At 49.0% G+C, this 13,582-nt stretch overlaps 8 protein-coding genes across 8 annotated transcripts; 6 read left to right on the plus strand and 2 right to left on the minus strand.

Moving 5' to 3' along the window:
• Nucleotides 1–89: 89 nt before the first annotated feature.
• On the minus strand, nucleotides 90–393 carry COCVIDRAFT_83830 (hypothetical protein; the record flags this gene model as incomplete). Its single annotated transcript, XM_014707288.1, has 2 exons — nucleotides 90–146; nucleotides 199–393. The coding sequence occupies 2 exons, from the start codon at nucleotides 391–393 to the stop codon at nucleotides 90–92; spliced, it is 252 nt and encodes an 83-aa protein (XP_014562774.1).
• Nucleotides 394–688: 295 nt separating this feature from the next.
• COCVIDRAFT_83662 (hypothetical protein) lies at nucleotides 689–2,980 on the plus strand (the record flags this gene model as incomplete). The annotated part of the gene is made up of 1 exon (XM_014707289.1): nucleotides 689–2,980. One exon carries the CDS (start codon nucleotides 689–691, stop codon nucleotides 2,978–2,980), a length of 2,292 nt encoding a protein of 763 aa, XP_014562775.1.
• Nucleotides 2,981–4,098: 1,118 nt separating this feature from the next.
• Nucleotides 4,099–4,514, plus strand: COCVIDRAFT_83501 (hypothetical protein; the record flags this gene model as incomplete). Its single annotated transcript, XM_014707290.1, has 2 exons — nucleotides 4,099–4,202; nucleotides 4,259–4,514. 2 exons carry the CDS (start codon nucleotides 4,099–4,101, stop codon nucleotides 4,512–4,514), a joined length of 360 nt encoding a protein of 119 aa, XP_014562776.1.
• Nucleotides 4,515–4,758: 244 nt separating this feature from the next.
• Nucleotides 4,759–6,424, minus strand: COCVIDRAFT_83721 (hypothetical protein; the record flags this gene model as incomplete). Its single annotated transcript, XM_014707291.1, has 2 exons — nucleotides 4,759–6,037; nucleotides 6,363–6,424. The coding sequence occupies 2 exons, from the start codon at nucleotides 6,422–6,424 to the stop codon at nucleotides 4,759–4,761; spliced, it is 1,341 nt and encodes a 446-aa protein (XP_014562777.1).
• Nucleotides 6,425–7,126: 702 nt separating this feature from the next.
• On the plus strand, nucleotides 7,127–7,864 carry COCVIDRAFT_11073 (hypothetical protein; the record flags this gene model as incomplete). The annotated part of the gene is made up of 1 exon (XM_014707007.1): nucleotides 7,127–7,864. The coding sequence occupies one exon, from the start codon at nucleotides 7,127–7,129 to the stop codon at nucleotides 7,862–7,864; it is 738 nt and encodes a 245-aa protein (XP_014562493.1).
• A 263-nt stretch (nucleotides 7,865–8,127) lies between these two features.
• On the plus strand, nucleotides 8,128–8,715 carry COCVIDRAFT_83476 (hypothetical protein; the record flags this gene model as incomplete). The annotated part of the gene is made up of 1 exon (XM_014707292.1): nucleotides 8,128–8,715. The coding sequence occupies one exon, from the start codon at nucleotides 8,128–8,130 to the stop codon at nucleotides 8,713–8,715; it is 588 nt and encodes a 195-aa protein (XP_014562778.1).
• Nucleotides 8,716–9,699: 984 nt separating this feature from the next.
• On the plus strand, nucleotides 9,700–11,254 carry COCVIDRAFT_32637 (hypothetical protein; the record flags this gene model as incomplete). Its single annotated transcript, XM_014707148.1, has 3 exons — nucleotides 9,700–9,751; nucleotides 10,136–10,347; nucleotides 10,379–11,254. 3 exons carry the CDS (start codon nucleotides 9,700–9,702, stop codon nucleotides 11,252–11,254), a joined length of 1,140 nt encoding a protein of 379 aa, XP_014562634.1.
• Nucleotides 11,255–11,716: 462 nt separating this feature from the next.
• On the plus strand, nucleotides 11,717–13,352 carry COCVIDRAFT_32638 (hypothetical protein; the record flags this gene model as incomplete). The annotated part of the gene is made up of 6 exons (XM_014707149.1): nucleotides 11,717–11,905; nucleotides 11,962–12,033; nucleotides 12,103–12,278; nucleotides 12,363–12,460; nucleotides 12,532–12,656; nucleotides 12,726–13,352. 6 exons carry the CDS (start codon nucleotides 11,717–11,719, stop codon nucleotides 13,350–13,352), a joined length of 1,287 nt encoding a protein of 428 aa, XP_014562635.1.
• Between the last annotated feature and the right edge of the window lie 230 nt (nucleotides 13,353–13,582).

A 13,582-nucleotide genomic window follows, 5' to 3' on the forward strand; every position in this document is an offset into this window, starting at 1 on the left:
ATGTAACACCACAATACATGCAAGGACAAGGCCTGAAAAAAAAAGGTAAAAGTCTCCGCGGGTGATTTGTAGATCGAGAAGATGCAACTCTAGGCGGCAATGGCAACACTCTGCGGTGCGTCGTCGTTTTCCGGGGGAAGGTCGGACTGCGCAATGTCAGCAATGTCATGACTCACAAGGAACAAGCCCGGCACATACGGGGTCGAATATAATCCTAATCATCAGGCTGCAGCTGGGGCAACGCGCAATATCCTCGCCGTCTCGCATGTCGAAAATGGAAATCTCAAAACGGTCGCCACAGGGACATGGGTGGTGATAGATTTGCAGTGTCTCATCATAGAAACAGTCCTCGATTTCGATTTCGTCGTAGAGGTTCAACTCTTCGTCAGCCATGGCTTCTAGTGTGGGTGGAATAGTTTGTCGACAACGTGGTGGTGGCGCGGGGAGGGGGGCACTGGGGGGGATGGAAACTTGGGCTCGGACGCGCTAGGTCTTGACTGCAGCCGTCCATTCACACGCCTTGGACCTCCGAACCCCAACACGAACACGACACACATGTAACTACACACACCATACACCAAGACCGCAACCACCACCCGCTGTCTGCCGTCCGCCCGCACCGCCCGCGACTTTCACCCTATCATGGGCATGGGCGCACGCCTGCCCCAATCCACCACCGCTCAGCACCATGGGCGATGTCGAGTCCGCGACAGTCAAGCTCGCTGAGCTGCTACGACACCCAGAGGACCTCGACAAGATCCCTGCCCTCAAGGCCGAATTCACCCGCAAGAAGGCAGCTGTCGATGGTCAGCTGCGCCATGGCCTCAAGGAGCAGCTGGAGCTGACTCAATCGGGCATGAGTAGCATTACTGAGGGACAGCGGACCGTCAACCTGATCAAGGAGGAGATGATGAAGATTGACAAGCTGTGTGCGGAGGCCCAGAACATGATCCAGGACTTTCCCCACATCAACCTGGTAGCCCAGACACACAAGAACTTTGAGTCGGTCGAGAAGATGCGAACCGATATCGAGAGCTTCGCACAGCGCCTGGAGAACCTCGAGATGCTGTTGGAAGAAGATGCCCAAGATCCTGCCAACCAGCCCAACCTACTGCAGGTACACTACGGCTTGACGCAGCTGCGCGACATCCGTGACGAGGCTATAGGGCAGATCAAGAACAGCGACAGCTCCACGGAGCTCATCGACAACCTCACCCTTGAAAGCGGTGTCACAGTACAAGATCTCTTTACGCGATTGGACGACGTCGTCGAGTGGTTTGACAGGCATGTTGGTGAGGCTTGCATAAACTTGATTGAGCTGGTCCAGGCTGGCAACGATGGCATGGTAGTGCGCCTGGCTGTCGTCGTTGAGGAGGAGGAGAAGACGGACAAGAAGATCAAGGCTTTGCAGGATGCTCAGAGAGAATTTGGAGACCTTGCCTCGCGCTTCAAATCCATTGCTCAAGGTCCCAAGGAGCTCCGTGGATACAAAGAGAAGTTCATCACGTCGATTGAATATGTTTGCAAGGCACAAATGGACGAAGTGAGACAAAAGTTCATGGAGGACCCCGAGAAGATTGAAAAGTACTTCAAGTGGTACTTCAACAACCTCAACACCGTGAAGCTAGGCATGGTTAACCTGATGCCCAAGAAGTGGAAGATTTTTGAGACATATACCAACATTTACCACACCCAGATGCACGACTTCCTGATGAGTTTCGCTGATGACGAGGCCTTGGGACCACAGTACCTGCTTGGTGTTATCAACTGGGTGGACAAGTACTACACCAAAATGCAGAAGCTCGGTTTCTCGGAAGAGCAGCTGCAACCGCACGTTATTGATAACCGTAGTGCCGAACTGATTCGCACATATCGCTCAGTCATCATCCAGGCAGTGGACCAATATATGGAGCGCATCAACAGCCAAGATAGGAAAAGCTTCCTGGATCAGGACAGATCTGCATATGAGATCAATCCCGATGGCATTTACCAGACGAGATCGCTGGGAGATGTTTGGACGCTGTTCAGCCAAAACATTGGCGTCGCAGCGAGCAGTCAGCGTCCTGACGTGGCCGACGGTGTGGTAGACGCCATGTTCCGCGCTTTGATTTCACGCCAGCGCATATGGACTCAGCTCATAGACGAAGAGAAGGCCAAATATGTCGGTGCCAATCCTACGCTTGATGGGGATGGAGTGCCCGTCTTCCAAGAATGGCTCGTTGCACTCGCAAACGACCAAATTATATGCATTGATGACGACCTAGACGGCAGTGGCCGTGCTTCATTCTTGAGCGTCTTTGAGCGCGAAGTAACGCCCATTGTTTCGCAAGATTACATGATTGACAAGTTGTCCAAGAATATTGACGAAGTCAAGAACGGGTACATTGACATTTCGTCGCACTGTATACAAACCTTTTGCGAGCTAATCTTCCTGACGGACTTCAAGCCCATCTTTACCAAATTCTTTACGCCGGAGTGGTATTCGAGAACAGACATGGCATCCATCATCTTGACCTTCAGAGACTATCTTGCTGAATTCGAGGGACAGCTTCACCGCTCGCTGCGTGACCTGATTATCGATTCCCTTGCCGATGAGCTGCTCGTACAGTATCTGGGAGCCGTACGCAACAAGGGTGCAAAGTTCAAGAGAACGGACCAATTCGGAGCCAAGATGAAAGACGATCTCCTCACTGCGTTTGAGTTTTTCAGGTCGTACGGAGAGCAGGGCGCAGACATCATGCAGCGATGGCGTGCTGTGCAAGAATTTCTCAACTTGCTTGAATGCGACAAGTCCCAGGTTCAGTTTGTTTATGTGCAGTTCAAGTCTGCCTACCGGGATGTCAGTATTAGTTGGGTCGAAGCTGTGTTGAGGACCAGAGATGATTTCGATAGGGGCATGTTGAATGCAGTCAAAGCAAAGGCTGCAGAGCCTATTGCGGAAGATGCACCTCCTGACCCGATTATGGGAAGAGTGAAGTGAGGCGGAGTGTCTCTATAGTCGGCTGTGGGATTCAGGGCGACCTTTGGCGTTGCAGGTGTACTTAGACACTCGCATGAAGTGGGTCGGCGCAACGGCGACATGGCTGAGGATGCTATTAGTAGAGCAATACCCCAGGACTATAACCATGCCAAGTTTAGCAAATACAAATTTTTTTCTACGTTGCGCAAAATCTTTGACCTGCTGCCTCTCCGGCAAACTCCTGACTATCTCACGGGAGTTTGCTGCACTACCGCTCATTGCCGGACATGACGTCGGCAGTCGGCTGCTTGGGTGTTGTCTTATACTGTGACAGTGTACGCAATCGAACGGTACCTTCATATCTCTCCAGAATGCGTTAGAGCGAATCCGGCTAGCGCCAGGGCCCCACCAACGTCTCAGATGGCGGCCAAGAAGCGCGTGATAATCTCGTGCCGCTCCTATCAAGATGAGAGGTTAATCTATCCACAAGCGGCTGTCTTGGTTGCTGGTTATGATTGCACCATGTTTTGAAACACTGCTCGTGTTTAACAAGGGCCAATACTACCTATGCACTGCACATGGCATTGTGTAACTTCGAAACTGATGGCAAGAAGAACGCCCCAAAGCACGCATGACTACAAGCATAGATGGAGCAATGCGCATTTCACTCCACCATAGTCCCACCGCTGAGAAAATACACCATCCAACCATTGCTGCTGTCGCTCATGGATCGTCGTCCTAATCTCCGTTATCACCCCAGCTTTCGACCCTTTGACCCTGCGCTCCGTGGCTCGTGCAATGAGACTCTATCCAATCCATACCCCGACACGGAGGAAATGAACCGGCATAGTCGATCCCAAGCAAGGCTGGTGCGCCCCATATACATCAATCCACTGGTCTCCTTCATCTACTGTTAATATGCGGCATGTATAAGAGCGCCTCTACGCCTCGCCTATAAATACCTTTGCTTCTTCTTACCATCCAAACATCCACATAATCAATAGTATTCACTACTGTTAGTCACTCTTTTGAAACAACTACCCACGTTCTTTACAGCAACGCATCTCTCTCACGTTCAACTACTCTTTTTCGTTCTATACCCATTTCTTCTACAACCAAGAAAAAGAACAATAAGCCAAATGCGTTTCACCATCATCGCCGCTTCTCTCGTCGCAGCTGTTGCTGCTCAGTACCCGGCTGCTAGCGAGACTTGCGCCGCCCCGGTCACCGTCACTGTCACCAAGTAAGGCTCATATCATACCAACAGCACTTCCAAAACACTTGCTAATCACCTTCCAGGACCCTGGGCCACACTCCTGTTGCTCCCTTCAGTGGCTCTGCCTACTACCCAACCACTGTTGCTGTCTACCCCACCAGCACTCCCCTGGTTCCCGAGGCTTCCACCGTCATCAGCGGTGCTCCTCCTGCCGTCTCTGGTACCGCTGCTCCTACCGGCACTGGCGCTCCCATCCCTGAGTTCACTGGTGCTGCTTCCAGCATCAAGGTCGGCAGCGCTCTTGCTGGTCTCGGTGCCGTCGCCGCTCTTCTGTTGTAAACGTGCAAGTGAAGGACTCCTTTTGGGAACATACCAGGGCAGAGCAGCTGTATATACCCTGACTTACAATTCTTTTTACCCCTCTTTTCAATCACACTTTGGGCTACGTTTACGGACGCCCTTTTTCTCACGTCTTGTTCTGTCAGATGTTGTCTGCAAGGTTCTCAATGGTCGTCATGAACGATGAACTAGATTGACTTGTTCATAGCGTTAATGTGTATCCATTCCATCTACTTTGCTGCCTTCATGATTTCGTCGTCAAGAATCTTTGTGCCGGAGCTTTGCCCGTGATCAGGTACTCGACGATTATGTCGCCCGCTTCTCCGCCCAGTGGTAAGCTTCCGTGCCCGTCACCCTGGCGGACTACCAACACTGAGTTTTTAATCTCCTCCAACATACCCACCGCCCATGGAATTCCTGTAGAAGCGTCTCCCGTGCTCGTCACCATGAGCACAGTGGTATTCGACTTGACATCTAATTTCTGAGGTGGATTCTTCACTGGAACAGGCCATCCGATACACGCGTGTTGCGCAGCCCATCTGTGATTTGCGCCGCGGTTAAGATCAAAATACGCATTAGCCATTTCCATCTTGGCCTTGACTTCTGCAAGCGAATCCGAGCGATCCCAGTCCAGGCATTGAATCGCGAGCCGGGAAAAGACCTCGGGGCTTGCAGATGATGTTGACAGGGCAGTTGCATCGCCGCGCGAAGCATTGAACAGTGCCGACGCGAGAAGCTCCCAGGACGCACCCAGGCCTATTCCTGCCCCAGGGAAGTTCAGGTGGCCTTGCGCATTGAAGAGAATGTCCTCGTCGCTTACAGCTGCTCGGCAAGTGATGTCGTCGCAGGATGGTGCGGGTATCGGTGTTTCCTTTGCGTTGGCAAGTAGATCTAGCCACAGTGCTTTCACGTCCTGCCCGCGAAGCGGCGAGTTTTCACCAGTAGCTGCCCACGCGAAGAAGTGTTGTAGGACAAGCTCGTAAGACGACGCGCCGATGAAGACATCTGCCGCTTCAGATTGCGAGTGCTGTGATATGGCATCAAGGACAAGAGTGCGGACGTTGTCGGGAAACAAACTGATGTACTGTGCAGCCAGTTGAGATCCATAGGACAATCCAACAAAATTTATCGGCTCGTTGCCCAGTGCTATGCGAACAGCTTCATGGTCTTTTGCTGCGCTGATGGTATCGACGTGTTCAAGCAGTGGTCCCGTCAACTCACGGCATGATTCTCCCAACCTCTTGTTTTTGTTGGCAAGTGCAGCATACTCCTCTTCTGTCTGAGGAAATAGTGATACAACTTCTGCGTAAATTGCTGGGTCGCACTTTATCTGATGGCTCATACCAGTACCGCGTGGATCCAACCCGATGATATCAAATGCAGGCCGAAGTTGGGGGGTCTGGCCTGGGAATGCGCTTATCGCTATTAATGATACTAGCGATGATGCTGGTGAACCGGGGCCTCCTGGGTTGATGAATACGGAACCAATCTTGGATGTTGTATTTGAAGGCGCTGCGGGTAGCCTGACGAGCCCAAGATCAAAGTGTTCGCCATAGGGCGTGTCCCAATCAATGGGAACCGAGAATGTTGCGCATTCTAGGCTTGGGGGCAAGCCAAACTGTGGTAGGCATGTATTCCATGATATAGAAGAAGATGTACTGTTTAGTGGTGGGAAAGTGTATGCATTCATGGCGAGCTGGTATGATACCAAGAAATCACGTGACAAATTAACGTATGTTAGTACGCTTGTTCCAGGACCAGGTTCAAGAGGCGGGATGAAAGCTAAAAGTTGCTGGGGAAGAGGAACTTGAGTGCCTTTTACCCAGCGGACCTGCGTATCTACCCTACAAGGTGCAATTATTGGTGCCTTGAAATGTAAGCGCTACATCTCGGTAACGGGAGAGCGGCATCCAACTCCACGTAAAATCTACCCTAATTCGCTTAGTATATACAGTAGTGCTGATTTACGCTGTTCATTGCCAAGTAAGGCGTTTACAGATGCTGGATTAGGTGCGTGGTATGATCCTTCGGAGGGTACGTACAACACAATACTACGCCTGAAACGTTACTAGATTGTATTGAGAGGAGCAGGAAAAACTTTGGTCGTCCTGTTGGATGTCGTGGTCCCATGACTTGAGCCGGCCGAAGAGTCCCCGCATTGCACGCTGTGTACATGCTATAGTACCCATGCTTTATGCTATACGTTTTATATGTAGTAAGTGATTGGTGGGGTGCCACGTGCTGCGGCGATAAGGTTATGACGCAATCATTCGTCCGAAGATCTGTGTAACATCTGAGACGCGCTGAACATTAATTCTTTGTAAACCAATACTGCTCATGTGAAACACTCTTCAAGGAACGACTGAAGCCAAGGGTTTTTGAGTTATTTTAAGTTCGAAGGTCCATACTCGAAACGTCTATATCGGGAGGTGAGTCCAGATGGTGGCAACAATGGCTGAAAGTCGGCTGCATGCACCAAGCGTTGTAAACACTGTTGTGTGCAACAAATCGCCCAATACTACTCCAATAGCACGTATCCTGCACTGAGTTACCGCTGGCATCTAATAAGAACGCTGTGGTAGTTTCCGTCATAAAACATCACATAGAGCCTGATGACGTCGACAAGCGACAAAACTCATGGGCCAGAGCTGACAGAGGCGGTCCTTATCCTTCAGACTATCGTACGAAAATTCATCAAGGATGTAGAAAGCAAGCGTCAAAATGTCTTCCAGAGTATACCACATGACCTAGCACTGAGTGGTGAATTGGCAATAGTCGGTAGCCTTTCAGCTGCTGATGAGGAGACCAAAACCCATTTGGAGAGCCTTTTCGAAGAGACTCTAAGATTAGAAAGACAGCTTCGTGCGATAGGTAAATGGCATCCACCACCAACATCCTGGGATGCGCCATTGCCAACCGCTCTCGATTTTGAAGACCTTTCGAGTACAATTCGCATTCTTCGCAACATGATCGGTTCCACGGCTTCCGCCAACCAGCGCACCCCCCAACAAACGTTGTCAGCCTACTCCTGGACTTGGGATCCCGCATGGCACGAGTTTTACACATTCCTACCTACTCAAAACGCGTATATCTACCTGTCCCAATGGAAACTGAACGAAGCAAGAGGCGTCTGGGAACATGTAAGCATGGCTGGAACAAACTTGATGCCAAATGACGCTGCAGAAAGGCTGGGTGCTTGGGAAGACTGGAGGTGGGATGCAATCGCCGGACAATGGTATCTCGATATGGGATCAGAGTCCGGCGAGAAGATTCAGACATTTGCAAGTCCGTGGCAAATACAAGAAGATGGCGAGTGGGTATACGTCGGAACGATTGGACGCATCGAGTGAAAGCGTGGCAGCTAATCTCTTGCGCAGGCATGATGCCTGAGTAATTCTCATGCAATCTGGAATCACCTTTGGATACCTAAATAAACTGAATAGTACCTTGTGAAAAAAACAATGTCCTAGAACTTTCCTTGATAACCATGTGCTGTAACAGAGGTTCCGAGCCAGCCTTCAACCCTACCAACTATAAACTTCAAATATCTCCCTCTGACGCATCTTTCTGATGCAAGAAACATTTGAATCTGGCGCGCGTTGTTTTTGGAAGCATGCCACGACTGAAACCAAAGGTGGGCCAGGCCCGCAGAAACACGTTTCCGATCGTTGCTCGTATTCCACATGGACATAGTGCGTATGGAACCTGCGTTGCACCAATTAGCAGCACCGAGGCAGAAGATCAAGTGTTATCGCAATCATTCACTAGTCACCATGACTACTTCAACTACCAATCCGAAGTTGATGTACCCGATGAACCCCATCTTAAACGCCCACACATTCCCACCCCGCTCCAGCTCCAACCCGATGACAACACACCTCTGTCAGCCGGCCCTTCAGGCTACAAATACATGCCGCTGGCCTTGCGCACCCCGGATCTCGAGTCCTTCCGCTATGACCACGGCATAGAATTCAAGAGGCACCTCTCGATCAGAGAGACGGTCTTGAAAGCCCAGTGGCATCAGATCTTCGACGAAGACGCCCTGATAGTAAGGACAAAGCGCAAGAGTATACAATCTCTTAGAAAATTAAAGAACATTGTTCGTAGTAAGTTTGCCCGGGGGAAGGAATTTTGGAATGCATTTCGCTCCCGGTTGAAAAGGGAGTCCAAAGTCTCGCAGGTTGAGCGTTGTGAAGTTTGAGTTAATCAACATTTCTTATTTTTCCTTTTCTTCTCTTTTACGTAACGCGTATCTTTTGATTTCTCAAGACTGCAGTGTGACTTCTCGTGTTAGCTGCGGCGTTTTTTGGACGGTAAAATTGGATCAGAATTCACTTTGTATGTTTCAGTTCGATCAGGCAACGTTCAGAGGTGATACCGAAAACATCTGGACTCAGTGTGGTCTAGGTGTTTATTTTACAGAGTAGCTTAGTCGAAGGAGGCCTTGGGAGAAGCGGCTTGAGTATCGGAGACAGGATACAAGGCCATGGCTAGGAAGAGGTCATGACAGCAACTGTGGCGTGCGAGAGTCTCATGGTGGCGGTGATAGCGACAGGTGGTGATAAGAGTTTGTTGTTCATGTAGTAATCGGCGTGGGCGGAGCAGGGCGGGACCATAGTGGTGCACGAAGGGAGTGTATGGGCACTACTGCTTGTGAAACCAATGGAAATCGGTACGCTACGTTGAGATTGCCATAAGAATTCTAAACTTTGTTCTTTACAGGGAATTAGAGCAATCTGTTAGGCGCGCTTTGCACTTTCCGGCGTTGCTTGACGGTGGTAATGAACTTTACGTACATTCAGGCACTATCGTGTGCTTCAGGGATCTCGCGACACGAGAGACTAAAACTATGAAACTCTGCATAGGGTTAATCGGTTTGCAGTTTTCAATAATGCTTCTCTGAACCTTGTTTGTTGTGCAGCGTAGGCACGGAGCGGATGGGATCAGGCTCAGCAACCGAGCTTGAGGCAGGGCGTAAGGTAAGTAAGCCGTCCAGCTCAAGAAACCGACTCAACGTTCCGCTTGCTTTGTCTTCACAAAATTGAGCTAACCAGCGTGAGTCCTAAGCTTCCCCCAAATTCTATATTTACTCTATATCTTCTGCATTGGCCACGTGAGCTCGTTGCTATCCAGTTCAGATCTTTTGTCCGATCTTTTGGACTTCATTGACTTGAAGCCGGCACTCATGAGTGGCGCAGAACATTTCAAGGCATTTTCAATAGTCACCTTACTGCAAAGTATGTAAGAGCTGCAACGGTCTCAATAACTCTACGAATAATCAGTTAAACCCGCTCTATGATCGTGGTACCTGTTTCGTGAATAATTCTTTACATTATCAAGGGAGTACATCCTGCTCGACGATCGCCAAAGTTGTTCGGTCAAAACATAGCCATCAGGTTTTCACACGTATCTTATTTGCCGTGAACTCGCCTTCAATATGCATTAACGGCTTCTTCGTGCGGCTACAACGTCGTCTTGCGGGTTGATTACTCGATCAGTACGAATCGCAGCTTTTGCCAGACCATGGCACCATCTGCAAACATCCACCAAATGGCAGATTCACGCGCAAGGTGCTGAATATCTGCCGACAGGACTGCCCGAATGGACGACTGCGCAATAAGAAGTCCGATCGGCCATCGCTAAGATATGTTCAAAGTACCCTGATGAGTACTGGATGGAAAGAGATAACAACCAGCTGTTCCCGTGGGAAATCTACAACGATCTAGCATCAGACGGCTGGCTTGGCATTTGTCTTCCAGAAGAGTATGGAGGATCAGGCCTTGGCATCTCGGAAGCGGCCATCATGCTGCAGACTATAGCTGAATGGCGCCTCGTCTGTCCATATGAACATTTTTGGACTGGAGCCAGTCGCGAAGTTCGGCACGGTAGAGCAGAAAAAACGATGGCTAGTACCACTCATTCAAGGCAAAGAGCGAGCGTGCTTTCGTGTCACAGAGCCTAATACAGGACTGAATAATTTACAGCTGCAGTCTACCGCAAAGAAGAACGACGATCATTACATCTTGAAAGGCTCAAAAATCTGGATTTCTACAGCTCAAGTTGCGGAAAAGATTTTGATACTCGTACGCAGAACACCACTTGAAGAATGTTCAAAACCTAGCCAAGGTCTCTCCCTGTTCTACACTGATCTCGATCGGAATGCAGTAGAAGTTACGAAGATTCCAAAAATGGGGCGCAATGCGGTCGATAGCAATACTCTTTTCTTCGAAGACTGGGAAGTTCCAGCCGAGGATCTAATTGGACAGGAAGGCGATGGTTTCAAGATGATAATGCATGGACTGAGTGCCGAGCGGGTGCTAGTAGGCGCGGAGGTATTAGGCATTGGATTCGCTGCTATTCGTCGGGCGTCAAACTATGCAAAAGATCGTGTGGTTTTTGGTAATCCCATTGGTAAATACCAGGGAATTCAACACCCACTCGCAGAATGCTGGATGAATCTGGAAGCTGCAAGACTAATGCTCTATCTTGCAGGACGCTTGCACGACCAAGGCTACGAAAGTGGCGAACAAGCTAATTCTGGAAAATTCTTAGCTTCAGAGGCTGCTTTCAAAGCTGCTGAACGAGCAGTATTGTCTCACGGCGGCATGGGCTACGCAAAGGAGTATCACGTCGAACGTTATCTGAGGGAAGCCACATCATCGAGGATCGCTCCGATCAGTGGTGAAATGATTAGGAATTATATCAGTCAGCGAGTATTGGGGCTACCTAGAAGTTATTGATTGTTTCTGGCGGAGGACCGCTTTTCTTGGATTCAGAGGAGACTAGCAATGGATCATTAGTAATATTGTCAAGTATGGACGGATAAAGTCCTTGTAGCAAAGCATTTGCACCAGATGCTCGTTAGAATTCTTTGATATAACAAAGCAAATGGGAATATAAGATTAGATCGAGTTGTTCGTGTCTTTTTACTGCCCTCGAACGTACAATTGAAGTCCCATGTGCGGGGTTGGTAGAGAACATCTGTGATCGGTCGGTACGATTCCTCACAAGCGCACACGGTTTTCCACATCTTGACATATACCGAGGTAATTCAATATACTATTCTCATGATCTCATCATACCACAGCCCTTAGGTTTGATCGTTTCCGAGGTCCGAATGCAAGTATGGCCCTCCAAAATCATATTTTGGTGAACCACAACGCGATTTTCATGCAGTTTAGCCCAAGTATCTTCCCTTTACAATGTTGCCCACGATATACAACTCCAAGAGGAAAGTAACTGGATTAACTAAAGTATTGGCAGAATGGACCAGCGGTAGTTCCAAACATCGGTGTTTTGCTCGCACAGCTTCCACTCGGTATCCAAATACTACAGACAACGCTGGTGCACTTCAAGGTCTGAAGGTTCTGAATCTCTCAAGAGTACTTGCGGTGCGTTTTAATAATGGCTAGTGAGGCCGTCGCATTAAGCTAATTGTTGTCATCAGGCCCCGTTTTGTACGCAAATCCTAGCAGACTACGGCGCGGAGGTGATTAAGGTCGAAACAATTGGTAAAGGGGTAAGATTATTATCTAATACATGCGTGAATTTCGATTTCAGCCTTGCAAAGAATGACCGAATTGGGTAGGATGACACCAGGCATTGGACCGTGAAGGGCGAAGGGCCAACGTGGCAATCGGCTGCTCAAACCATGTCGAACTACTTTACATCGGTAAATCGCAATAAAAAGTCAATGACTCTCAATCTTAAGAATCAGAAAGGGAAGAAAATTCTTTTCGAGCTCGCAAAACAAACAGATGTACTGTGAGTGACTCTGATCCATGGCAGCGACATATGATAACTGCTTGGGATATCGTATGGCGTTCGACTAATTAAGGACCCATATAGTGTGGAAAACTTCAAACCGGGAACTATGGAGTGTTTAGGTCTTGTGTATGACAAATTGAAAGCTGTGAACCCTCGACTCATATATGCAAGCATTTCAGGTGAATATTTCTTCTCACATGTCATCTTCAGGACTAAAGCAACATCTGTGAGACCTGACACGAGACGTTAGGATATGGAAATTCTGGTCCATTTGCACATAGAGGAGGATACGATCATATAGCTGGCGCAGAAGCTGGTCTTCTGCACGTTACGGGCGAGCACAACGGACCGCCAGTACGACCTGGAATTGGCATGGTTGACATGTCCACCGGACTTTAGTATTTGCATGGCGCTATTCTCGCCGCATTGCATGCTCGTGAAAAGAGAGGCGAAGGCCAGAGAGTCGATGCGTCCCTGTTTGAGACGCAAATTAGCTTGCTCACCAATGTCGGCCTTGCCTGGTTGAATCTTGGCATCGAAGCACAACGATGGGGCTGCGCTCATCCCAGTATTGTTCCTTACGATGCCTTCAAAACCAAAGACCAATACCTGGGGTGTGGCGCAACAAACGACGCGCAATTCGTTAGCCTATGCCATCTTTTGGACCTTGAAGCGCTTATCAAGGACGAGCGTTTTGCGACAAACCCAAAGCGAGTCGAAAATCGCCAACTGCTCACGCCAATGTTCAATACCGCCTTTCAGACGAAGACGACGAGTGAATGGACGAAGCTTTTCCAGGATAAATCACTGCCTTCTGCTCCAATCAACAACATGGAGAGTACGTTTGTGCATCCTCAAGCTGCGGCACGAGACATGATTGCTGAGATGGAAACAGAGGCCGTGAAAACTGGTCGCATTAAGGTTATTGGGCCAGCAGTGAAGTTCAGCCAGACGGCCGCCAGTTTGAGAACTCCACCTCCAGTACTTGGAGAGCATACCATTGAGATACTTGATAAGCTCGGTTTAGAAACTGACGAGATAGAAAAACTTAGAAAGGCTGCAGTCGTGTAGAGAAGGGCTATGCTTTTTCATTTTTTCGTAACTGAACATACTAGTAGAAGCAGTCTTACAAACACAAGTCTGATTTAAAGCTTGAAAACTATGATGAAGTAATCAGAAAGAGAATCAAACCCCTTCCATTCTCAGACTCATGTCCTTGAGATTGGTCAAGAGATATCTACCTTGAACCATCGCCTGGATTGCCGTATATTGGATATTTGAATGGGCTTGACCCATTCCAG

Source organism: Bipolaris victoriae, assembly GCF_000527765.1.
Source record: "Bipolaris victoriae FI3 unplaced genomic scaffold scaffold_0, whole genome shotgun sequence".
NCBI lineage: Eukaryota > Fungi > Ascomycota > Dothideomycetes > Pleosporales > Pleosporaceae > Bipolaris > Bipolaris victoriae.